Source organism: Thamnophis elegans, chromosome 16 (assembly GCF_009769535.1).
Source record: "Thamnophis elegans isolate rThaEle1 chromosome 16, rThaEle1.pri, whole genome shotgun sequence".
NCBI lineage: Eukaryota > Metazoa > Chordata > Lepidosauria > Squamata > Colubridae > Thamnophis > Thamnophis elegans.
In genome coordinates, this window is record NC_045556.1 from 11,330,718 (window position 1) to 11,356,224 (window position 25,507).

At 43.1% G+C, this 25,507-nt stretch overlaps 2 protein-coding genes across 4 annotated transcripts; both read right to left on the reverse strand.

Annotated features, from left to right (window-relative positions):
* Nucleotides 1-3,692: 3,692 nt before the first annotated feature.
* On the reverse strand, nt 3,693-9,477 carry C16H15orf40 (chromosome 16 C15orf40 homolog). Of its 2 annotated transcripts, XR_004256663.1 has the most exons (5): nt 9,352-9,477; nt 7,605-7,731; nt 6,572-6,699; nt 5,829-5,986; nt 3,693-4,352 (listed from the first exon to the last, which is right to left on the reverse strand). XR_004256663.1 is itself a non-coding variant. In XM_032233738.1 (4 exons), exons 1-4 carry the CDS (start codon nt 9,442-9,444, stop codon nt 5,894-5,896), a joined length of 441 nt encoding a protein of 146 aa, XP_032089629.1. In that variant the 5' UTR covers nt 9,445-9,477; the 3' UTR covers nt 5,759-5,893. The 2 variants fall into 2 exon arrangements, 1 of the variants encoding a protein (XP_032089629.1); XM_032233738.1 differs by lacking the exon at nt 3,693-4,352 and having other exon boundaries at nt 5,759-5,986.
* A 1,728-nt stretch (nt 9,478-11,205) lies between these two features.
* On the reverse strand, nt 11,206-24,876 carry BTBD1 (BTB domain containing 1). Of its 2 annotated transcripts, none has more exons than XM_032233418.1 (8): nt 24,432-24,876; nt 19,328-19,484; nt 18,734-18,839; nt 17,960-18,157; nt 16,145-16,337; nt 15,179-15,266; nt 13,168-13,314; nt 11,206-11,834 (listed from the first exon to the last, which is right to left on the reverse strand). In XM_032233418.1, exons 1-8 carry the CDS (start codon nt 24,827-24,829, stop codon nt 11,823-11,825), a joined length of 1,299 nt encoding a protein of 432 aa, XP_032089309.1. In that variant the 5' UTR covers nt 24,830-24,876; the 3' UTR covers nt 11,206-11,822. The 2 variants fall into 2 exon arrangements, with proteins under 2 accessions (XP_032089309.1, XP_032089308.1); XM_032233417.1 differs by having other exon boundaries at nt 11,206-11,923; nt 24,432-24,875.
* Nucleotides 24,877-25,507: the final 631 nt, after the last annotated feature.

Here is a 25,507-nt window from a genome sequence, read left to right on the forward strand (position 1 = left end):
AAGTTGTGGACGCTCCATCCCTGGAGGTTTTTAAGAAAAGACTAGACAACCATTTATCTGAAATGGTATAAGCAATGGGGGGATTCAAATTATTTACTACAGGTTCTGTGAGTGTGGCGTGGTTTGGTGGGCGTGGCAGCAGAAGGATACTAAAAAATCCCCATTCCCTCCCCACTGCACTCCAGGCAAGGATACTGTAAAATCTCCATTCCCTTCCCACTCCACTCCAGGGCAAGGATACTGTAAAATCTCAATTCCCTTCCAACTCCACGGTAAGGATACTGTAAAATCTCCATTCCCATCCCACTCCACTGCTTTCTAGCTCTGTTCTCTTGTGCAGGGCAACAGAAGAAGACCTAGCTGATCAGCCGGGATTCAGGAGGCAGAGAATAGACAAGGAGCGGGGCCAGCCAGAGATGGTATTTGCCAATTCTCCAAACTACTCAAAATTTCCACTACCAGTTCGTTAGAACCAATCACAACTGGCTGAATACCATCTCTGGTATAGGGTCTCTGCTTGAGCAGAGGGTTGAACTAGAAGACCTCCAAGGTCCCTTCCAGCTCTATTGTGATTGATATCCCAAACTGGAATGCAGGAGAAACTTCCTAACAGTGGGAACAATTAGTCGAATGGTTTGCCTTCAGAGGTTGTGGGTGCTCCATCCACCGGAGGTTTTTAAGAAAAGACTGAACATCCGATTGTCTCAAATTGTATAGAGTCTCCTGCTTGAGCAGGAGGTTGGACTAGAAGACCTCCAAGGTCCCTTCTAGCCCCATTCTGATCATGTAGATTCACATATTTTGTAAACCCAGCCTCAGTGGTCTTCTCAAAAGACCCAAAGTGAGCAGTAAGCATGGGACTAGCATCAACAGTATGTTTGTTTGGGGAAAAAAATGTATTTTTTTTTTGTCTTTCTTAACATCTGGGAGCAGGTCGGATAAGATTTATTTCAGGAAGCTGAATGCCGTTTCCAGACCATCTGGCTGCTTTCCACCTCGGATAATGTCTTTGTTAGAAAGTGGAGTTAGACATTTATGTAGATGACCTTGGACTGGAAATAGCTTTGCGGGAGTAGCAACCTAATTTCTGGAGCAAGATAAATGGGCTGAAATGAAACAATCTGATTAAGTAGAAATTAGCTGGATCCAAGGTACTCAATGAGCAATTCTTGAGAGAGCGAGTTACTGGTCCAAAATCCTCCAAACGGCTACGAGCAGAGGTGATATTCTTCCAGTTTGGACCGGTTTGCCCGAACCAGTAGTGGAAATGGTGGGTGGCCCTGCCCACCTGCCCCAGCTCTATGGCATCCCATTTAGGCCTTTTGCGCATGCACAGAAGGCTGAGCACACACGCACGCTCACATTTGCAAACCGGTAGGGAAGGTGTTCTGGCCTCCACTTTGCCCGTTCAAAAACTACAGCCACACAAAGCTTGCAAAGGAATGTCTTTATCAATCCCGTCTCAAGCTGGCTTCGAGCCCAAAATAAACATAGATAAACGGCTCTTACAAAAAGTCTTCACTCAAACTAAATACCGAACAGAATTATGTGAATCCAGACACTTAGCTAAAGGCTTCTCTCAACGGTTACACACGAACGGAGAACGTTGACTTCTGCAACCAGGGCGTGGCCCCATCAGTCCTTTTATCCATAGGAGAAGACTCTTAACGAGCAACAGCTGCTTGTTATCACCTCCTATGAGTTCTCAATTGTTCCTTACATCGGTCAGCTCTTCTCCTACGTGCATCCCAAAACAACTCACAGGAGGGTTCTTTGTCAGTCTCTCTTGTCTCCTCCCCACTGATCCAAGGCTCAGTCATTACCTGGGGACCAACTAGTCTCTCTGAGCCCGGCTCGGAGTCAGAACCCTGTCCAGAGCCCTCCTCCTCTTCCAAACATGACTCATCGGGCCCCTCGCTGTCAAGAGTCTGATAACAGCTCCAAAGGCCCCAGCCGAGCCACAACAGGAAGGTAAGTGAATCCTGCATATTCCCTGCTCTACCACAAAGGCTCTCGTTTTACCACATCTTGGAGATGTCACTAATCAAAAAGAAGCAGCCCCTCTGAATTGCAGTTTGGTGGCTCCAGGAGGCTCCTTCACCATAACGTCCTTCAAGACTGCAGCCCATCTGGGTTTGAAACCCAATTTGGAAGCCCCCTTGCTCTTAAGTAAGAGTAAGCGGTTAAGATTACGGGTGTCAAACTCAAGGCCCTGGGACCAGAACCGGCCTGCAGGGTGCTTAGATCTGGCCCATGGGGCCACCCTGGAAACAGCAAAGGACTGGCCTGCGGTGCCTCGGCCAGCAAAAACGGAGCTCGCTCACGGCCCGCCCGAGCTCCATTTTCGCTGGCAGAGGCTTGCGGGAAGCCGTTGCAGCTGAAAAGGGTTGCAGGAAGCTGTTGCAGTTGAGTGCTGGGGACGCCACAGGCGCCCCTGACACGACTGAGGTCGAGCTGGCCAAGCTCACCTTGGATAGGTCCCTCCTGCCCCCCCCCCCAAGGTCAAACACAACCCTGATGCAGCCCTCAATGTAATCGAGTTTGACACCCCTGGGATAGATGGGACAGCCTGTTGATTGATCGATGCATCATCTTAAGTAAGAGTGGGGGGGGGGGGACCTGTTAACCCGTGAGAACAAGGCGGAACAAGACAGAGCTCACGGACGCCAAGTGAGAATAACGAGGTGGAATGAAGAAGCTTTTTGTGGTTGTTTTGTTGCTGCTGATGTTGCTGGCGCCCAGAGGGAAACTATGACTGCGTTCCTGAAAAAGGCTTTTATCTCTTGGGATTTGGATTTATGGCGCTGAGGACGAAAGGCTCATGGATGCTTTCTGAGGATGGAGGAGCAAGACCGAGAGGAAAAGGAGCAAAACGAACCATTTCTTTTCATTTGCCAAGAACTAAAATGCAAATCTAGGGCCTTTAGGATAAATTACACGGGACGAAGCAAAGAAGCACAACAAGGAGGAAGAAATAGAGTTTAAGTCAAAAGAACAACATCGAATGTTCCCTGAGTTAAAACCAGAGGTGGGTTCTTACCAGTTCGCACCTATTCGGTAGAACCGGTTCGTCAAATCTACCGAACCGGTTAGAAGAGGTTCCACCAGTGGACCCGGAAAGCAGGCCACACCTACAGAAGAGGTTCCAACATTTTTTGAAACCCACCACTGGTCCTTGGATATGATTATTCTACACTATCATGCTCATATTTATAAAACTCAGGGCCTCTGTGAAAGGTAAGGATGACTACTGCGTTTGTGGTGCAATCAGAACATTGCGTGTGTTGAAGTTGTTTTAACGCAAACCAAAGATGCCTTTTAAAAAACAAGTTTACATCATATTCTTATGCATGCCAGTGCTGTGTATGAGGTAATTTAAGGTGATTCTGACAAGTGTCGTCGGCATCTTCATATCCGGTCACATGGGTGGCAAGCCACTCCCATCCGGTCACACGGGCGGCAAGCCACACCCACAAAGGAGGCCACACCCACAGAGTAGGTTCGAACAATTTTTGAAACCCACCACTGGTTAAAACCGAACGATTTCTCTCCCTGCCATGATTACCATAACTGGCAAGGAACCCAATGGGCTTCCAGTAATACGAATGGGAGTCTTGCAACCACAGGTCATCTGTTGCTTTGACAGACGGGCACCTGTATCATTGGAATAAAATAAAATGAAATGCAAATCGTAAAATCCAACAGACAAAATATCAGCCAGTTTTATTTTAAAAGTAGTGAGGTATTGTGTCTAGCATCAGGACGACAACAACAAAAAAACCACAACATGGTGAGAAGGAGAGATTTAAGGGACTCCAAATGTCTCCATTTCGAGTCGTGAGCTCCCCTTCTCAACCCAGCTCCTGTCAACTGAGTAGTTCAAAAGCATGCAAAGGCAAGTAGATAAATGGGTACCACTTTGATAGGAAGGTAAGAGTTCTCTGTGATGTCATGTTGGTCAGATGAGTGCAGAAATATCTTCGGATAGTGCCTCAATGGCTCAATTGCCTTGAGCTGAGCACCGCCCCCTATACAGTGCCGATTAGCAGAGTAAAATCTGCAGGGACCCCTTTATTTCTAAATATTTCAGTCAAGATTCCTCCTGTGGAACGAGGGGGAGATGCAGGGGCAGGATGTTGCAAAACCAGAATCCAGACTGCCTTAAAAGCCTAATTCTCTCATTCAAAGGGGAGGCACATTATTGTTTCTTCCATGCGATGGAAACAAATTAAGGGACCGACAGTTTCACAAATGCAAATATAAAGCTGAAGACACATTTTCTGCATCCAATAATACAAAGCTCAGGTCTTGGCATGGGAGCGATGTAGGGCGGGGGGAAAAACCCACTGTACCTAACACAAAGTCAAAACAGAATTTTCATGTATTGTCCAAGCACTGCGACTGACAAACGTATCTGAACATTAAAAGTGTGCCCTGCATTTTTTTATTAACTCAGGTGGCGATAACCCGGCGGTGCCAGGGTATTTATTTATAGGGGTGGAAATGTCCGGACCAAATGTAATTTCTAATTTTCAAAGGATTTTGATTTTTAATGTTGAAATTGCTTGAGGTGTTCAAGTTATGCTGGAACACACACGCACACACATTTAGATAGATAGATAGATAGATAGATAGATAGATAGATAGATAGATAGATAGATAGATAGATAGATACTTACTTACTTAATCTTTGTAAATGTCAACGTCCACAAGGCAGTGACCGTTGCATTGTGAAGGCCAAAGGCAGAACGTCACGGATTACAGAGTTGTTTATCCGTGTGTTGTCCTGCCATTGGATTCTCAGCTTGTTTCACGGTTCCGTCACCACGGGAACCAACACTCCCCATTTATCCGGGCTTGTGACCGGCTATGGTTTCCCATAGGCTGGGTAGATAGATAGATAGATAGATAGATAGATAGATAGATAGATAGATAGATAGATAGATAGATAGATAGATAGATAGATAGATAGATAGATAGATAGATAGACAGACAGACAGATAGATAGATAGATAGATAGATAATGTATATGTATTTAGTGTCACAACCCCTGGTATGCCCAAATATGGGAGGAAGCAAACTGCTTCCATTCTCTGTCTATCGGCTCATCACAAGAGACCATCACAACAGAAACCCAATATTTTTACTGTTGTCTTTGTTACATTTGTGTTGTATTTGTGCTGATCAATAAATAAAGGGAGACTAGTATAGATCTATTTCAAGCTATTTAGCTCTCATCAGCTAGCCATACCCTTACTGGGATTCGAACCTGTGCTGTATTACATCTTAGGCACATCTGGATGGATGGATGGATGGATGGATGGATGGATGGATAGATAGATAAGATAAGATAAGATAAGATAAGATAAGATAAGATAGATAGATAGATAGATAGATAGATAGATAGATAGATAGATAGATAGATAGATAGATAGATATAGACAGACAGACAGACAGGCAGACAGACAGACAGACAGACAATGAGCTCTGGTTAAAGAGATGGGCAATAACCCACCAAGCCCATTTACCAAAGGTTCAAATAGATATCTATCACAGGTACATTATGCCTTTCTTGAATCACCTTTGATGCAGTGAAAATGACTATTGCCTCCCCGACCAGCTAAACAAACTAAACATCTTGGGGGAGAAAATGTCAAGATGGACTGAGGGAGATTACCTTCAGGTCCCAGTGAGGTTCTTTCAAATAACTCTGCACCTTGTTGTTATGGTGTTAAAATAACCGGACCCTTTTTAATATCTTAAATTAAGCTTTACATCTTGTCTACAGATTTATTGCCTCATTCACTTGTATTTGTGAGCTCTCGTACCCCGAAATGAAGTCATTCTTTGCGGCTGGAGAAACGACTTGTTAAGGCTTTGGTTAGGCCTAGCTTCAGCTGGAACACTCTTTCCTCAGCTTCTCTAAAACGTCCTCTGGAGTCAGCGGGGCCAAAATTTTCACCACTTTTTCTCGAGATTTACTCCCCTGTTTTTAAAAACATAAGCAAGAGAGGTTTAGGGATTCCGAAATGGATTCTTTCCCCATTGAGGTACAGAGGAAGGCTCAAGAACCCAAGATGAATTACGCAAAGGACAGAAGGATAGTGTAAGGGCTCCTCTCCTAACTTAAGAAAGTGAAGACCCTTGAAAAGGATTGTTTCAAAAGGAACCTTTAATTAAGAAGAATGGAAGCCATTAGAGGCAAAGCAACATCTGAATCCCTTTAGGCAATGCAAGTAGAATTAAAGTAATAGTGACCCCTCCTCTTTGTTAGAATGCAAATTCTAGCCAATACACAAGTGTGAAGATGTTTCCTTTATCAAGTGCTCTGAGAGCTGAATAAACATACATTCCCATAGCTATCTTCCGTTAGACATTAAAGTAAAACATCCCACGCGGCCATCATAAACATTCCCCAGAAGGTGATGGGATCTCAGGCCTTTCGGAGCCAGGAAACCAGTTGTAAAATATCAGTTGTTACAGGCGCTGGCAATAAATTGACTCCAAGGCCGCCCCCCCTCCTCCCAATTGAATGCCAGTATCACTTTTAGGAATCTGATAGATAGCGTACCTTCTCCAACACCACATCATTCTTCTTGACTTCGAGGATTTTAGAGAGGTAGCGACAGAGCTCTGCGTTGGCTTCCCCTTCGGATGGAGGGGCTGCGATGGACACGCTTACTGCATCAGTGGTCAGATCTGCAACAAGTATTTTAGGATGTAGCCATCACTACTGTTAAACTCCTGCCCTAGAAGGCCTCTTTGGAATCTCTCACCTGTATGTAAGGTCAACATTAAGCTTAAAGATTTATAGACATAGCTGTGAAGTAGCCTAGCTGAAGCTCCTCTTAACCCATGCTTGCTCTGACCCAGCTCCCCAAACACCACAAACCCTCTGGAATTAATTCAAAGATTCCTTTAATTAGGAGTGCCGGCAACCCCAGCAAAAAGTTTCTCTCTCAATGCAGGCTAACAAGTCTATCTGGTTAGAAGATGAAAAGTTGTCTGCTACATCTATTCATCTCCGCCCCCTGCCTTTTATCCCCAGAGCTAGGGTGGGGCTTCGCTGGCAGCCATGGCTCTTCCGTCCCAAGGATCGGCCCATAGATTTCCACTGCTCTCCTCTCCTCTGCCTTCTGTATATCTGCACATCAGGCACTGGACCCAGCTGTTCCTCCTCTTCCTCATCAGCAATGTCCAGACCTGGGGGCTGTTGACTCTCCATCTGAGGGCTGACGAACGGCCCTGGATCCACCTCTCTCTCTCTCTCTCTCTGCCAGCTCTACTCCCTCTTCCCCTGGGAGATCTCAGGTTGCCTTGATACTTACAGGCCACAACAATGCTTTTAAGTGCTTCCAATACTTAAAAAACCAACATCACCACTTCAAGTGTTTCTATTATCTGAAGTAGAGTGGGGGAGAAAAACCTCTTCTGTACCTATTTACGCAATAAGCAAAGGCCTTGACACTTTTCCAAACTGTTTGGATTCATTCAGACAATCCCCATTCTCAAATCATTTCTCTGAGAAAAATTTGCTGGGGCACAGGGCAAATCTCTACCCAAAACCCTTTCAATGTTGCTTGTGTACTTATGCTCTAACGTACCTGTTACAGCATTTTGTTTAGATCCTGGTTTGGCATGAACAGAAATAACAACAGAACCATTTTTATCCTTCGTCACTGGAACTGGAGGAGCAGAAGGCTTAACCAAGTCCTTCGTTTGTGCTTTCCCCTTAAAACAAAACACAAAATGAGTCCTTGACAGCGAGATGGGAAGCATATCAATTTAATTATTAAACAACCATCTTCCCCACCCAACATTCCTCCGTCTTTCTTTCTGTCTCTCATTTATTTGTTGCCACGGCTGTTTGATCATGGAGAAAATCAACATATGGCGCGGCTTGGGGTTAAAAATGATGTTATGGCACATAACTACACTAGAGGTGAAACTCATGGTGTCATGTTGCCATCATGTGATGTGTCGCAACGGTTTCACCCCTTTGAGGAGTTGAGGTGGGCATGGCCTGTGCGTGACACATCCACACCCACAGGCCGCCAGTTTGACAGCCCTGGATTAGCCGATTGAAAGGCAATTGGGTTATTTGTGTGCAAAGATTGTAGATGGGCCTTGCAGCAAAAATAACAAGAGGCATGTCTCTCTTCTAAAGCAATAAATACGATGAATGTTTACTTTAATATTTTTGATGGCTTTTGAATTCTTGCTTTGAAAATAAGATGCAAAGATTGCAGTAAGTTAGAACAGTAGTTCATATTTTCTTGGGAAAAGAAAAAGAGCAAACCTGAAAGAATAGCAAATCTAAGAGATTTAGGAAAAAAAACCTGATTGGCTTTGCAAAAGAAAATTTGAGAGCAAAACCAAGAAAACCATTAAATTAAATAAATGTAAGGGAAAATAAAGGACTGTCCTTTATAATAAAGGGTGTATGGTCACTGTACATATAATAATCCTCTTGTTAGATTCGACTCAGCCTTCCATCCTTCTTAAGTGGGTAAAATAAAGACTCAGATTGTTGGGGGCAAGAAGCTGACTCTGTAAACCACTTAGAGAGGGCTGTAAAAGCCCTGTGAAGCGGTATATAAGTCTAAGTGCTATTGCTATAGAGAGAAGCATCTTTGCTGACTCTACAAACTGCTTAGAGAGGGCTGTAAAGCCCTGTGAAGCGGTATATAAGTCTAAGTGCTATAGGTATAGAGAGAAGCATCTTTGCTGACTCTATAAACAGCTTAGAGGGCTGTAAAGCACTGTGAAGTGGTATATAAGTCTAAGTGCTATTGCTATAGAGAGAAGCATCTTTGCTGACTCTATAAACCGCTTAGAGAGGGATGTAAAGCACTGTGAAGTGGTATATAAGTCTAAGTGCTATAGGTATAGAGAGAAGCATCTTTGCTGACTCTATAAACCGCTTAGAGAGGGCTGTAAAAGCACTGTGAAGCGGAATATAAGTCTAAGTGCTATGGCTATTGAGCAGGGAAGCATCAAATCCCTTTTTCAGTTCCCATGGAAGATGAGGGCCCCCTGCAGATCCCCCAAACCCTGAGCAGGCTGCTTCCTCCCCCATTGGATTGGGGCCTTAAAATTATCCCAAGGGACCATCCTCCCCAAAGGGACAAATTCTGCCCCTTTGCGCTTCATCCTGGCTACGGGTCTCTCTCTCTCTCTCTCTCTCTCTCTCTCCCCCAACCCGGAAGAGCAGCGTCTGCAGCAGCACCAGACTACAACTCCCATCATCCCTCCAAGCGGGAAGCAAGGTAGGAGAGGAAGAGGCTTGTAGTTCAAACGCGCGCACGAGGCCTGCAGCCTTTTCAGCGGCGTCCGCACTCCGGGTCTGACCTTCCGGGGCATGGCATGTCTTCGTCCCGCCGCGGCAGCCCAAACCGGAGACCCCGAACGGCGACAGAAAGCCGGAAAAACCAAGCCCAGCATCGCGGGGTCTGCGTCACTTCCGCCTGCTCTTTCCGGTCCGCCCTGCTCCTAGAGATAGGAAAGGGTAGAGGCGTGTCCCGGGATGCTTTCAGCTGCCGGGATGGCTTTTAACAAAATCTATGGAGGAGAAGCGAGGGGCTTTTAAGAGCATCGATAAAGACCAAGCTGTAATGTGTATCCAAGTTTGGCCATTAAAAAAAAAGATTCCTACGATTAGGGGAATTAAATTAATTACATTTGTAAATTAATTAAATTAAATTTAACTTATCTTTTGAGAGCCATGTATCCCCACTAGTGTACATTGAAAGTGACAATGTTTTTATTCTATTCTATAATGATCTATCACTATTGAATGTACAGAGCGCTTATGCGCTGGAGACAAATTCGTGTGTCTAATCGCACTTGGCCAATAACAAATTCTAATTCTATTACTCTAAATTACATTTATAAAGCAGGTCCAGATTTTCAGTGTTTGAGCATCTTCACACCGCACATCTAATAGGGTTGTTTGAAAATCTAGCAGAAAATTCAGAGCTATTTCAGCAGCGCAAACTGAAAATTAGCAAGGGGGGTGGGTTGGTTTAGGATGATGCACTGGCAGTGCCCATTGGCTTAGTTCAATGCTTTCCCAAACTTGAAAACTTTTTAAAGATGCTTAAACTTCAACTCCCAGAATTCCCTAGTCAGCCCGCCTAGAGAAACTCTGGAAGTTACCAAGTATGGATTAGTTGACGGCTCAATCAATGTATTGTACAACCTGAAAAAGGTTTTAGTCTCAGGTGTGTCAAAAAACAGAACTATGTATTCCTGTAGCCATTTACTCACACATACAGAAAGTCCTTAAGTAATAGTTGACTGGCTCCACTGAAGATTTGCCCATTCCACTATCCAGAGTGTTTAAGTAGCCTTCTGCAAGAATGTCCTTTGTGTTAAGACCGCCCATCATTCCTAGCTAATGGAAGAGTTAATTCAATGCACATTGTGTAAGGCATCATTGCCTTACATGCTTTATTCGGAGAAGTCTGCAACTGGGATTTCAATACATCCCTAGTATCCTGAGGCCTGCATATATTGATTATAACTTATTTTTATTGTTTCTTCAGTCATGTATTTTTGTGCTTCTGAATCTAGATACATTTTGAATACTTATGACCTGCCATGTAAACAGATCTAGAATCAGAAACCAAGGTTATACTACTGCAGCAGGGATTAAGAACATTGTAATCATAGCCAAAACCTTCTACAGGATGGTTAGAATCCAAACTGATAATTGGCATTAGGGGTGAGGTTTTGCAATGGAATAATTTGACTCCAAGCATCATCTATTATAGGAAATATGCTTTTCGGTTTTACCTCTTCAAATATTTTTCAGTATTTTCAAGTAGCTTTACGTGTCAGCAGAAAATCCTAGCAGAAAACCCTCAGCAAAATTAACTTTATAGGCAGAAACTGAGACTTAAAGGTTTTAAAACTGCAGGAACTGGTAAGAAGTTTTAAAGCAAAATCTGAGCCATAATTATCCCAATCATGGGGAAATAATCCTCTAGTACCCCAAAATAGGTCTGATTGAAATTTCCTTCTGAGTAAGCAGGCATAATTGCATTATCATCCATCTCCTCCAACAATTTGCCATTTGAGAAAACCAGGACTGGAATAGCCCATTAATAGGTCTCTGAAATTTTCCCGATTTCCTTAAAAATGCGTATTTAGAGACTAAGAACTGCTCCCTTACAAACCGAAAATATTCAAGATCTCTGCAAATATTTTAAAAGATACTTCATTTCATCCACACTTCACTTTATAGTTAAAGAATAGCTTCATACAACTGACTTCTGGATAACAGTTTTTCCAATACACAACAAAACTAGTTTAAGTTTATATACAGGTATTGAGTACTATAACTGATGAATCTGTAATTGTCCTTCATTCTAATTCATGGTTAGTTTTAAGAATGACAATTCAGTTTAACGTATTGCACTGTACAGGAGCACAATTACAATATCCACAGATATGCAATCTGCCGCAAGTGTATTTCAGGGGGTGAAAGTGCTCTTTCCCGGCTTCCAGATTATGGTTAGCACATTTTAAATGACCATGTTAAGTATTTATGTACAGGTAAATATATTTTAGTTCAAGAAAGCTTGGCTGTGTATCATCATTGTAGGTAGAGAATACTAGTGCTGGGTACCCTCCGTGTACAACACTTCAGTTTTATAACACATCTGAGATTATGTATTTACAAAAATTCACAGTATTTCATGTTTCCCTTCTGTTCGTGTTCAAAGCAATTTCTGTTTTGCGCCATCTCCGTTTTCTGAAGTTACGTATAAAATATAATTTCCGGTATTTGTCCGTCTTCTATTGATGTTCCGTTGTTGTTACCCGGTGAGCTAAAAAAGAAAAAGCAAGTTTTGCTTGAAGTTGGGGATTCATGGATCACTTTCTTCAAACCCTTGGTGCCGTAGTGAGAATCAGGGCCCTAAACAAAAACAGAAATTCATTGTTGTGGGATAAGTAAACTTGGAATGCAGACTAGGCTATGAGGAATTCTAAGCAAAGCCTTATGATTTTACAGGAGGCATGCTATAGCAAACAGAACTTTAAAAAGCATTTCCTGGATTATTGTAAGTATATACGTAGTTCTTGACATTTGAGCCCAAAATTTCTGTTGCTAATTGTTGTGGCCTGCCAACAGCCAGCAGAGGTGGCAGCAGAGTCGGACAGTGACGAGGTTGGGGAGGAACATAGGCCACTCCTGGAGGCTGGGGAAGGCTCTGATGAGGGTCTGCATCAGAGTCAGAGATGGGGCTGAGGCCACCTGGCAATTCTCAGCTGCCTTCAGAGCTAGATAGCAGTGAGGCAGAAGAACAGCTGGAGCCTGTTCCCAGAGTGTGCATGCGCAGAGTTGCCAGAAGAAAAGAACAGCTCAGAAATCAGGGTTGATTTGGGAGTAAGGTCACACAGGTGGACGGTGAATGGCCCCTCCCATAGGAAATAAAAGAGGAGCAAAAGGGGAGTCGGCTTTTGCAGGAAACAATTCATTCGTTTGTTTGTTTGTTTCAGGAGTGTGAAAATCTGTCTGTGAATCTCCGAGACTCTGTGCCAAGTCTTTCCTTGCACAGCATCTCATTTGGAAAATATTTACATGGCAGCTTTCCAGGCTAGATAAGGTCTGTGGTCATAACTTCATCTTTGAAAGACTGTTTGCCAGGCCCTTTGCTGAATGTGAATGAGATGAATTCACATTCGTTTAATAAAAGGGGTTTTGTCGGGATGAGGAATCTGCTCCGTGCTTTTTGGGGAAGCTTAGGGTCAGAACACTAATTGAGAGAGTTGTTAAGTGAGCTTTGCCCCATTTGATGACCTTTCTGGCCACAGTGTTTAAGTGAATCACTGCACTGTTAAGTTAGGAACATGGCCGTTAAGTGACTCTGGCTTCCTCATTGTCAGAAGGTTGCAAAAGATGATCAGATGACCCTGGGACACTACAACCGTCATAAATATGAGCTAGTTGCCATGCCTCTGAATTTTGATCATGTGACCATGGGGATGCCACAATGGTCATAAGTGTGAAAAATGGTCAAACCACCCAAATGCCATTTCAGTGCTGTTGTACCTTCAAACGGTCACTAAATGAACTGTTATAAGTCGAAGACTACCTGTGTCTTCACATCATTTGTTCACTGATTTATAGTTACTGTTTCCCACAAAAAAGGGTCTTACTTTCAAGGTTGCACAAGCAGTGTAACACACGGTTGGCAAAATCTCTATTGGTTCTTTGAACATTACTCTAAAGGTGCTGGCCGTTCCGTCGCAGCTAAATCCAGTGTCGTTTTGTCCCAGAGTCTGGTTTTTCTCATATTCAATTATCTGTAGGAAGAAAGTGATGGGAAAAATATTTTTTCTTGTAAGAACATATTTTCTAAACGATGCCCAGCCAAAATATTGCTATTGAAGTCTGTTTATCTTATCCAGTTCCAGTTCAAATGTTAACAATGAGGCTTTAACAAACAAAACTTTCAGAAATCAGCTTTGCTGGGGGTATTACCTGAAGCTTATAATAAAGAGAATGCATATTTAATTATTCATATACTAACGGCAGCTAGAATTGTATTTGCACAATATTGGAAAAGTGAAGAGATTCCTACTGAAGAGGAGGCGATTAGGAAAATATTAGAATGTGCAGAAAAGAACAGACTAACAGTGGCAATTAAGGGGAAAGAACAATCTGATTATTATACGATATGGTCGGTGTTTTACCAATGGTTAGAGAACAAAAAAGGAAATTGGAAATAGAAGAAGATAGAAAGAAGAATAGAAAATGTATTAAGACAGCCATAAGAATAAAATTCTTAGCATCATATTAGCATTAATATGATGAAAATAACTATAATCAATGTTATTGTGTATGTATGTATGTATATATGTATGTATGTATATATCTGTGTATGTATCTATATCTATATCTATCTATCTATCTATCTATCATCTATCTATCTATCTATCTATCTATCTATCTATCTATCTATCTATCTATCTATCTATCTATCTAATTAGAAACTATATTAGAAGACATGTTAAGAAGGAAATGAAGATATTTATAAGGTTTAAATGTACAATGTATTATAATTTATGGAAGAATGTTGCACAAAAATATCTGTGCCCAGACGACACACCGCTTTAAGGGAAGATGGAATGTATGCATTTTAAAATTGAAAAATAAAAAACTTTTATTTTAAAAAAAACTTTCAGAAATCAACGTGGTAAAATTGGACCTTCAATTGGAATTTGTGAACAATGTCCTTGCTTACAAAGCAGGCACCCCTAATACTTGAGGGCCAATGGGCACATCTGGACTGCCTCTGGGGCCTTGTGGATTCCCAGTAACATTCTAGGAAGTAAATATCATCAGGAGAAGCTAATAATTTGTAACATGTAAGTTTCACTTTTACCAATAACATTTAATAAAGGCAGGGAGCTAAGCAGGCTTTAAGGAATGAATTGGTGGGGACATCTGTTGCTAACCAATATTGGAAGAATGGATGATCAGCTCTTGCTGTGGCAACACCTTGGCTTGACCTCAAGTCATAGCACCCCAGTTTTGTACGGTTGCCAAAAAGAAAAAATGCAGATATACAGCTCAAAAAGAAGGAATGTTAACCTCCCACTCCTGCCTTTATGCCAGCTATTTACTATTTCTGGGCACACCTCATAATGTTTACTGATCACTTTAGAAATTCTCTATCCCCAAATGGGAGCCAAGGAGACACGATATACATGACAGAACACAACACTTCTCTTTATTCTGATCACTGACATGCTGTCTGATTGCTTTTAATGGCAGCTGCTGATTCAATCCTTTGCATGTTATTTCATACATGGTGATAAGATTAAAACAACTCAAATGTGTATCATGTTATTTGAATCATCCTGGTGACATGTTCTCCAGTGAAGGTGAGGTGTGATTTAATGAAAACAGAATGGTATATTGCTTCTAAGGTGGTTTAAAAACCTGCTAACTTCCCTGTAATCAGGTTGGATTAAAATTGATTTTTTTTTGTGATACAACATTAATAGAATATTAATGAACTGATCATGCTACCTAGTTAGGTAATGAAATGTCTGGAAGCAAACAACCAAGCTCAGAGAGCACCAAGGATTTCACAATAGGTAGAATATCCCTGATTTCAGTTCAATAAAAGTCACTCATTATAAGCTTGAAAAACAATTGTACCTGTATATTAACTTGATAATCAGTGGGACCGTGAATAGAACCATATAATCCAAATCCCACAATTGAAATTCTTCTATTAACTGTGAACCTTTAAAAGAGAGAGAGAGAGAGAGAGAGAAACACACTATTACCTGAAACTGTTTTTTTTTATCAAACTAGGAAGCTATTTCTTTTAAAACTTGCTGATGGCTCATTTCAGTTACAAATGTATGGACCCATTTATCAATTTAACCAGAGTACTATTTTCCAGGGGAAGTTTTGCCAATCTTATTACGAGTCGTAAGAAAATCCCTCTATTTCACAGCCCCGCAGATGGCAGTTAAAAATTAATCCGATGCCCGTTCTTTAGATAAACGGACCTACCCTTCATTCTTATGACTTCTGATCTCTGCAAAAATATAAAAAAAACCTTTCTGACATGCTTCCGAGGTGGCGCAGTGGTTAAATGCAGCACTGCAGGCTACTTCAGCTGACTGCAGTTCTGCAGTTCGGCTGTTCAAATCTCACTGGCTCAGGGTTGACTCAGCCTTCCATCCTTCCGAGGTGGGTAAAATGAGGACCCGGATTGTTGTTGGGGGCAATATGCTGACTCTACAGAACCGCTTAGAGAGGGCTGAAAGCCCTATGAAGCGGTATATAAGTCTAACTGCTATTGCTATTGCTATTCCACCTTTGGTGCATCATGGATGAAGGGTAACAGCTTTTCTGCTAAATTCAAAGTTTCACCAGTCTGCGCACTCACCTTATTTTTGATAGGTATACAGTCTTTTAAGTATTACTCTGAGTGATATTTTATTGCTTTTATTATAGTATTTATAAAAATGGGACATCACGGGATCCATCAGTTGTAAAAGGGGAAATTAATATATTTGCTTTCTGACTAGACACGACGTTTATCGCTGTGTGATGTTTTGGAAACTCAAACCACTGTGATTGTTGCATTACTGAAAACATGGCACACTATACCTGATCCGGTCACTTGTTCCACTGTAACCCCAGCGACTTTCCACTTGTTGGAATCTGTTTATGCTGCACTCCTTCCCTCTAAGACAGCATCTGGGTCGATCAATATAATCAACTCTAGGTTTAGGGTTGACAGTAAAATGTAGGAAAAGATTGACTACTTCCCGATCTGACAAAATTCCAGACTGAGCAGGACCTGGGAAAAAATGGAAGGAATGCAACTGAGTGGAACATTTTCTGTACCAGAACGACAACTGCTCTTTTTTTATACATAGATACGTCTATTTATACATTTATTCCACTTCTAGATTACAGCTGTTAACAGCAATATCTGGCCCTGCAAGAGGAAAAAAAATTGACAAGAAAAAAAGAAGTTGGTATTCAGACAGACTTTGTAGTTTATTCTGGCTGTCAACATAAACTCTGAAGTTTTCTAAAACCTAAGGAATATGTACATATACATAAAGTAGTGCCTTTCCTAAATAATAGGCTGGTTATCTTCAAAAAGCTAACCTAACAAAAGTCATACACAAGGGTAAAATCAATTAAGTAACAATTCTTTTCCATTTTCCATTAATTAAATGTACATGTGGTCAAGCTTTCCACCAGCAACTGTATTAAAGGTTTTTTTTGTTTTTTTTAAATGGCCTAGCTGCTTTGTATGGTGGAGTCTTTTTCAACATGTACAAGCAGCACCATTCTGTGGGCGACCAAGGAAATTAAATGGGCCCAAATATAGAAATTTAGATTTGTATGATTTAAAACAAAATATATCAAGTTACAATGTAAAACGCAAAGCAGAGTTTTATATGGCCACAAAGTTCAACAGAGGCACAATTAAGATGTTGGTTTTATAAAACCTCACGTGATCAAATAAGCATACATGCTCATACCCAAATCCCTGTTCTTAGTGGTGCAAACGTTTCAAATGAGTGTAATATTTTAGGTGAAATCATTTGGTTTATTTTCAGCACGTGGCCAACATCTCCCATGCGGCATCACTCAATGCTCCAAGTGAAATCCTACTGAAAGGACGTTGAATCTGTGAATATAAGTCCCATACTTGTTTTGAAGCAAGACTATCTGGGATTTTACATGGTACACTTTCGCCTTGCTTTTTAAACACATCGGTGAATACACATCCCCGGGGGGGGGGGGAGAGGAGGCAAGGATGGGTTTCTCCCAGTTCGCACCGCTACACCAGAACCGGTTCGTGAAATTTAGTGTACCTTTTGGAACCCGTTCCAAAAGGAAGGAAGGAATGGAAGGAATGGGGAGAGATACACACAAGGAAGGAAGGAAGGAAGGAAGGAAGGAAGGAAGGAAGGAAGGAAGGAAGGAATGGAGGGAGAGTGAGAGAAAAAAGAAAAGAAAAAGAAAGTGGGAGAGAGAGACGAAAGAAAGAAAGAAAGAAAGAGGGGGAGAGAGACAAAAGGAAGGAAGGAAAGAAGGAAGGAAGGAAAGAGAGAGAGAGAGAGAGAGAGAGAGAGAGAGAATTTATGACCACAATTGAACCCAAAATTTTGGTTGTTTAGCAAGAGCATTGTTAAGTGAGTTTCACCATATTTTCCAAGTTGGCCACACCCACCCGGTCACATGCCCACCAAGTCATGCCCGCCCGGTCCCATGACCACCGAGCCACTCCCACAAAACAGGCCACACCTATAGAATAGGTTCTAAAAAAATTTGAAACCCACCACTGGGGGCGGGGGAAGAGAGATAAAATAGGTCCTTTCTAGTAAGATAGAAGCATTGACAGGTTTTTCTATTTAAGTTTGGTGTAACTTTTACGACGACAAAGCCAATCAGAAAAGTTACCTGCTGCAAACTCTTCGATTGTCATGAGTGGGAAACGGATTAAAGAGAGAGCTTTGCCAAGTACTTTCTGCTTATTTGCAGAGGTGACTGGTAGCTGCTGCCTCTGACATTCCGCTTCGGCCCAACGCACCACGGCTCCAAAGAGGCGGCTCTCTCGAATGCTGAGCGTATCTCTTTCCAGGACAGCACACAATGTGTCTGAGGAAGAAGAGTTTTTATTGCACACTTTTGCATAGATCACAGCTAAGATCGCAGTACATGCAAGTCTGGCTTCAGCTAAACTGGTTTCGGACAGCTGTCCCTTCCCTGATGAAAACAAGACATGAATCATCTTCTAATGGAAAACTACTTCTGCATACTGAAGAATGAATCAGAACTATTGTTGCATAAAACGACTTCTAGCTATTAAAAATAATCATCCTGCACCAAAATAGTTTGATACTCCCGTAATCCTATTCACACCTTATTGAAAAATTCATCCAGTAGTAATTCAACCAGAATCTTTAAACATAAAAGTCAAATAATTATACTGTAAAATCAGTGTAGGATAATGCTGCAAAAACCTGCTAACCAAAAAGAAAACATCTTAGCCAATCTCTTATTAATGGGAGGTATATATGAAAACTGATTTTTTTTAAGGAACAGGGAATGTAGTGCTCTTCGGATGCTGTGGGATTCAGATTCCAATCAGTGAATAGGACCAACGCCAACATCATGGATTGTAAACAGATTGCCAATGTAATGTAAAAACATTTATGTTTAGGAGCCACTTACCTATATCAATATCCGTAAAGCCTTCTGCACTTATTGCATCCATGGTACTTTTGTCTATTGTGTCAAGGCAGAGACTGGCCAGTTGAGGTTCATCAAATAAGCGAGCCTGTCCAAAAATATTTGTCCAAAATTATAGAAATAGTTTTTTTAATGTTTACTTTTTTACTTATCAAATGGAGAAACCGCCCATCTCACTCCCACAGCAACTAATAACATTTCAACATTCAATAATAAAAGTCACAGTTATTTTAATTGAAGGAAACTCAAGGAAAGTTTGCTACTTTTAAGGGATTTTTAATTTAACGCTCCTTTCCCAAACCTTCCCAGATTTAGTTCTTACTACAAGAAAGAAGAACTGCATATTAGGAAATAAAAGACCAACTGTAACTTATTCTACAGTACTTTACTATATTTAAGGAAAACTCTCCAATATACAAGTCTAATGGATACAAGTTGCAATCTCTTTCAATTTTGTTTCAGAAAATATTTGATAATCAGTCACCCAGTTGAAAGTCTAGCCCTGGAGCCTTGAATTCAGTAAAAAAAAAAAAAGATATGAAACACAAAACTCCAACAAAACAGTTGGATTGTTACCTGAGTAAGCAGCATAAAAGCATTATCTGCCCGAAGGTGCTTAGTGAGAAATTCTACGCAATGAGCTTCCAGAGCAGGGACAGCATACTTCTTAGCTGTATAGAGAGTGGTCATAACAGTTTCAGGACCAATCTGAACTTCATCTGAATATAAAAATCTAAAAAAGAATATATATCAAAGGAGATAAATTTAAGAAAACTACTAGATACATGCTTATTCATGCCACTTTATCTTAGTAGCTTCTTTATACTCTTCATTTGTTGACACAAAGCTGATTTTGCAATACGTATATAAACCAAACCTTCCAGTAATATCAGCAAAGATGCAATCAATCACTTTCAAGACTCAAAAAGTAGGGGATTTCCTCTGGGTCTAGCACAAGAGGTGCTGCATTCCTAGAAGTCGAGTTCAAAATTCCCTCATCTACTTTATCAAGTTCAAATATTTTGACTTGCATCTCTCACTCCCACGTCTCCAACTTCAAAATCTCCAATAATCCACATTATTCAGCAATCAACCAGCAGCCAAACCTACTTTCTGGGTGCCCACAATTTCACCAAGGGACACAACCTCTTTTTTTCTACAATACGCAATGTGACAGCATTTTGCACAACAAATGGAAATAAAATACTTTTGTATACCTTTAAACTCATTTTGACATCAGGCATAATCCACATTATCATCATGGCAAATACCCTTTAAAGAATAAGCAAAGGTGGGTTTTGTTTTTGAGAAAGGTGATGTCCAAATTCACTGTACCATCCTGGCTTAACAACCAGGATCCATACCTTTGTGCCAATGCAGTCATCCTGATTTAACCACTACTATGGATGGCTTAGTGGTTTTTAATTATTTCATCCAATTACCCATTTTGTCTCCTTGGTGCTCCCTGGGTTTGACTGTTTGCTTCATATGTTTAATTACCCAAATCAGCACTGATGATGTTACCTAGCTAGGTAATAAAACATCTGCAACAGACATCCAATCACAGAGAACCCCAAGAACATCACAATTCAATTCTGAGCTACATATATTCTCTTCTATTGAAATTATCCCCTTTCCTGGCCACAAATTATTTTTATACATAACTCAAAACAGCCAACACTTAGCTCATTTGCCTCCTATTTTCTCCACTACCACAATCCTGTGAGGTGGGTTGGGCTGAGGGAAACTAACTACCCAAAGTCATCCAGAAAGTTTCCACGCTTAAGTCAGGATTAAAACTCCCTATCCCTGGGTTTCTAGGCCAGCATCTTCACCAGTTTTTATGTCTCTATATATCTTATTACAGTCATTGACCAGCATATATCTCTGTATAAATCATGTCATTACCTCCCCCTCCCCCCATACAAAAGAGCCAAGTTAAATATTTGTTACTAATAAAGGAGAATATTTGTAGTTGAGGGTTGACATGAGGGATTCTTGGTGTTCTCTGCACTTACTTGTTGTGGTAATGAAACATCTGCAAGAAATCAAGAAAGCTCAGAGAGCACCCTTCAAATATTTATTATAGAGCCAAGGTGGCGCAGTGGTTAAATGCAGCACTGCAGGCTACTGCTAGATCAGCAGGTCAGCGGTTCAAATCTCACCGGCTCAGGGTTGACTCAGCCTTCCATCCTTCCGAGGTGGGTAAAATGAGGACCCAGATTGTTGGGGGCAATATGCTGACTCTCTGTAAACCGCTTAGAGAGGCCTGAAAGGCCTATGAAGCGGTATATAAGTCTACTGCTATTGCTATTATGGTCATTAACCAGCACATTTTTCTATATAAACCATGTCATTACCCCTACAATCAAATCAAATCTTTATTAGTCATAGATCAGCATAATCAATTTAAATATTCATTCCTCCACTATTACCAAAAAAGCAAAATCAAATCTTTATTACAGCCACAGACAAGCATATCTTTTTAAATTATGTCATTCATTCCCCCACCATTACCCAAAAAAGCCAAATCAAATCTTTACTAACTCTAGACCAGTATATATCTTTATGTAAACCATGCCATTCTCCTCCCACCCAACAAATCAAATCTTTAAGGTCTTAGTCTAGCACAGTGGTCCCCAACCCCCGGTCCGCGGACCGGTGCCGGGCCGTGGAGTACCTGGCACCGGGCCGCGCAGCGGCCGGGGGCCATGATCGCTGCAGCGGCCGGGGGCCATATTTGCAACTTTTTAGTCCTCATGAACGCGCCCTTTCTCTGCCCCCCCCGCCGCCCCAGATGTGCGGGGCTGGGGGGGCGAGGGGAGGCCCGATCTCCCCCCCCGCCCTCTTGCTCTGCTCGCCCCGTGAGGGAAGGGGCGGCGGCGGCGGCCTCGGCCTCGGCCCGAACTTGGGATGCTGCTGGCGGAGGCTGCCTGGGAGACGAAACTTTGTCCGCGGACTCACCCGGCCCGCCTGCCCCGTGGAATGACGAGGGGGGGGCAGGAGGGGGCGGCGGCGCTGCATTTTCCTCCCAAGGAGAAACTAAGGTTGCGGGGGGGAGGGGCGCAGCGCGGCCGTTTCGGGGGAACTTGGGGAGCTTTGCCGTTCCGAGAGGCGCTTCGCACGCAGCCCCACCCAGGTGGGAGATGTTTTCCTCCGCCGAGGCGGGGAGGGGGGGCTTTACGTAAGACTCGCGGCGCAGCTCTGCCCCCCCTCCTGGAGTGTCACCTGCCTCCCGCCCCTCCCCTCCGCCGCAGCGCTTTTTGTGTCAGGCCGGCGGGGCTCTCGGGGGCCCTTCGGCCGCAGCCCGCCTTCTCCCCCTCTTCCCTTCATGGAGCGCGGCGCGGAGGCCCACCCCCTCGGAAGCAGCCGGCCTCCGCCGCGCCAGCCGCCCGCCCGCCCGAAGTAGGACACAGGGCCATCTTTTTCCCCCGCCGAACTGCAGCGAGGAAAAAGGGCTGCCCGAGCGAGCGGATCGCGGGGTCGGTTCCCCCTCCCTTCCCCCGACGGCCAAGGAGGAGGCGGGGCGGCCTCGTGGGCTGTCGGCCTTGGCGTGAAGGAAGCCCCCCCCCGCCCTGCGGAACGCGCGCCCAGGATGGCCGCCTTCCCACCCGCCGGTCCGGAAGGCCGAGGGAGGCTCATCTGACTGGTCCGCGGCGATAAAAAGGTTGGGGACCACTGGTCTAGCATACAGGTAAATCTCAACTTACAACAGTTTGCTTAGTGACTGTTTGAAGTTACATTACTGAAAAAAATGACATGACCATTTTTCACACTTTTGACAATTGCAACATCCCCGTGGTCACATGATTTACATTCAGAGGCTTGACAACTGGCTCATATTTATGACACTGCACTGTCCCAGGGTCATGCGATCCCTTTTTGCCAATTTCTGACCAACAAAGTCAATGGGGAAGCCAGATTCACTTAAAGACCATGTTACTAATTTAAAAAATGACACAATTCACTTAACGAATATGGTGAGAAAAGTCGTAAAAGGAAGAAAAACAATTTTCTCACTTAGCAACATAAATTTTGGCCTCAACTGTTAAGTCAAGGACTACCTGTATTACTTTATATAAAACATTATCCCCTCCCCCAAACAAAGCCCAATCAAATCTTTATTAAGGCCACAGACCATCCATTATTTCACCCCCCTAAAAGCCAAATCAAATCTTTTAGATCACAAACCAGCATGTATTTTTTTTATAACCCATGCCATTATTTCACTCCCCTAAAAGTCAAATCAAATCTTTATTAAGGCCATAGGTCAGCATATATCTTTATATAAAAGCCATGCCATTATCATCCCCAAACAAAGCCAAATCAAATCTTTACTAGTTCTAGACCACCACATATTCACCATTCACTAAGGCTGCATTACTATTACTATTAGTCTTCTCGTCATTCTTATCACCTATCGCCTCCCACTTATGACTGCAGGGCTGTCACTGTTGCTTGAATCCTTACGATTTATATTGATATTGTTTCCTTACTGCTTATTTGTACCTGTGACTATCATTAAGTGTTGTACCTTATGATTCTTGACGAATGTATGTTTTCTTTTTATCTACACTGAGAGCATATGCACCAAAGACAAATTCCTTGTATGTCCAATTACACTTGGCCAATAAAGAATTCAATTCTATTATTCTATTCTATTCTATTCTTATAAAGTATGCCATTATCCCTACCACCACCAAAACAAAGCCCAATCAAATCTTATATTACCTTCTACCAACCCAAATCTCTTTTTCCTGCCATTGTTTCCCCCCCCCCCCCACCACCACCCTTCAAAAGCAGAGCTGGGGTTTTTTATCCTCACCAACCATGCCAAAGTGGATCCTGGACTCTCCCAAACACAGGAATAGAATAGAATGGAATGGAATATAATAGGGGATAGGGAATGGAATGGAAGAGAGTAGGGAATATGGAATAGAATAGGGAATGCAATATGGAATGTAATAGGGAATAGGGAATAGAACAGGGGAGAGGGAATATGGGAATGTAATAGGGAATGTAACGGAATAGAATAGGAAATATGAAATATAATAGGGAATGGAATGGAATAGGGAATGGAATAGAATAGGGAATAGGGAATGGAATATGGAATAGAATAGGGAATATGGGATGTAATAGGGAATAGAGAATATAATAGGGAATGAAATATAATAGGGAATAGGGAATGTAATGTAATAGGGAATGTAGTGGAATAGAATAGGGAATATGAAATATAATAGGGAATAGGGGATGAAATGTAATAGGGAATAGAATGGAATAAGGAATAGAATAGGGAATATGGAATGTAATAGGGAATAGAGAATAGAATAGGGAATGAAATGTAATAGGGAATAGGGAATGGAATAGGGAATATGGGAATGTAATAGGGAATAGAATAGAGAATATGAATTATAATAGGGAATGGAATGGAATAGGAAATATGGAATGTAATTGGGAATATAGAATAGAATAGGGAATGAAATAGAATAGGGAATATGGAACAGAATAACAAAGTTGGAAGGGACCTTAGAGGTCTTCTAGTCCAGCCCCTGCTTTTAATAGCCCTTCTACCACCACCCCCTGCAAGTGATGCCCTAAAGGCAACCCCCCCACTTTGGGGGATAACACCCGGGGCCCCCGCCTCAGTTTAACCCCCACCCCGCCCCCCGTCCCCTCCGACCTGAGCAGAGCCAGGAAGGCGGCGGGCTCCACATCGGGCAGCTCGATCTCCGCCGAGGTGGTGGCCATGCCGCCGTTGAACATGGCGTCGAAGACGGCGCTGCCCGCCGCCAGGACGAAGCGGTGAGCGGGGATGCGCTGCTGGCCCGGCCCGGGCGCCCCTCCGCCGGCCCGAGAGCCGCCTTTGCCCACCACGAAGCGCACGTCGCTCAGCAGCTCGTTGGCGAAGAGAAATGCGAAGCGCTCCCGCAGCGACCGCTTCGTGGCCTGCCAGTTGTAGGCCGGTTCGCGCTGCACCATCACCGGGGCCGCGGGCGCTGGCACCCCCGCCACGCCGGCCGGGCCTTCGTTGCCCGCGGCGGCTGCCAAAGCCGCCTCAAGGCCGCCCGCGGCCGCCATTGCCAGCCCTCCTCCTCCTCCTCCTCTTCCTCCGGCCCGCGCAGGCGCTCTCGTTCTCTCGCCTCACAATCCGCCCGGCGCCTCCCGTGGCGCATTTGCGCAGGCGCGACGTCGCAACGGAACGCGGACGTGCGGCCCGAGAGCGTCTTGCGTTTCCAACCCACCCCTCCGCCCATGCCGGCGGCGAAACAAGCGCGGCTGCGCGCGCATCTCCCCTCCGCGCTCGCAGAGATACTAATTAAAGAGGAGACCGCCGCGGTCGAACAAAGTCTTCTGGGCTCGCCTTGTGTCATTGTCAACCAAAAATGCCTCCTTCCTTTTCTTTTTTTCCCCGCCTCCACCGTTGGAGAAAATCGCAAGTTTTCTTGTCGACCAAAATTCCTCCAATTTTTTTCCTCCATTGGTGGAGAAAATCGCGAGAGGGGGCTCGGGAGACGCCACAGATGGACCCCAAGTCAAAACTGCAAGGGGAAATGGGTTGCCTTTTTTTGTTGTTCTGATTTGAATGCAGAATCTGTGTAGGTTCTTGCGGGGAGGCGTGAGAACCAGATAAAAGGGAGCAAAAATCTTGGGGGGAAAAATCTTTTGAGGAAAATCTCCAAAGGGAGCAAATCTGAAAGAGGCTCTTAAACATTTTTTTTTTAAAGCACCTTATGCTTATGGCTTTGCTTTGGAAGG